The 966-nt window shown below is 41.8% G+C and overlaps 1 protein-coding gene across 1 annotated transcript in view; it reads left to right on the forward strand.

The window, feature by feature from the left end:
- The first annotated feature begins 504 nt into the window (after positions 1 to 504).
- The window catches only part of gle1 (GLE1 RNA export mediator), an 11,283-nt gene continuing 10,821 nt past the window's right edge, over positions 505 to 966 (forward strand). Inside the window, exon 1 of the mRNA XM_035658017.1 lies at positions 505 to 708. Coding sequence (XP_035513910.1) covers positions 610 to 708 — 99 coding nt within the window. The 5' untranslated portion in view covers positions 505 to 609. The remainder of the gene's footprint in view (positions 709 to 966) is intronic.

A 966-nucleotide genomic window follows, 5' to 3' on the forward strand; every position in this document is an offset into this window, starting at 1 on the left:
GCAAACATAAAAACCAAATAAAACATAAATTATGACATTTTATAAATGAATATGGTATGTTCCTTAACTCGGCGTATATTTGATGCAACAAAACCTTGTTTAATTTAAATGTTAACATTTAAAATTGGGTTGTCAGGGAAAGGGTGAGGTAACACAGCAGCATGAACCAGGTAAAACTTACATGAAATGCACACTGGTGAATGGCTTTTACGCCGACATTTGTGTAATATATATGTAATGTGTAATATCAGCTTTCAAGTGAGAGAAGTGAGTATTTGAAAAAAGTAGACCGATTAAAAAGACGGACCGCTTGAGGGACTAATAATGTGGTGTTCCCGGTTGAGCCACGGAGTCAGAAAAACTCTAAATAGTAAAATAAATCTTGTTATTACACGATTCCCGCTGTATCGTGTACATTGCTGTTTAAATGAGAACACAATATAATAAGGGGACAGCCCAGCACACCGGAAACATTGAGCGTCTCCGCGCTGGGCGGGCTGTTTCACGTCGGATTGTAATTGATGTAACCCCATCCGCTGGTTTCAAAACTGAGCCTGTTGTCAGTAGTTTGTAGTTTGTAGTTTGGGTTACTTTCGCCATTCTGTCGTGATGCCTGCTGAAAATCTGCGATGGGACACTTTACAGGCTCTGAAAAGTTCACCGAAGGCAAACATAAGATTTGACCCATACTGGTCGCAGAGGGGCGAGGTGAGTTAACGCGAGCTGCGGTCACACATTAGCTGACTAATGGCTACTTAATGGTAGCTAGGCCAGGCTGTCCCTGCTTGTTCAGACACATAACTTTCGTTTATTAAAGTGAGTGAGTGAGTGAGGCGGTTCCCGGTCACCAATACAGACCCGTCACAAGGAGAACAACCAGGTGGAAGCGCTGTCTTTAGGATTGTTTTAATAACGTAATGGCTGACTAACTCTTCTGACTTTAAAGTGTTGAGCTCTCTGACAGTA

The sequence above is a fragment of the Morone saxatilis genome, unplaced genomic scaffold (assembly GCF_004916995.1).
Source record: "Morone saxatilis isolate NCDOM2014 unplaced genomic scaffold, NCSU_SB_2.0 Contig16, whole genome shotgun sequence".
Classification (NCBI taxonomy): Eukaryota; Metazoa; Chordata; class Actinopteri; family Moronidae; genus Morone; species Morone saxatilis.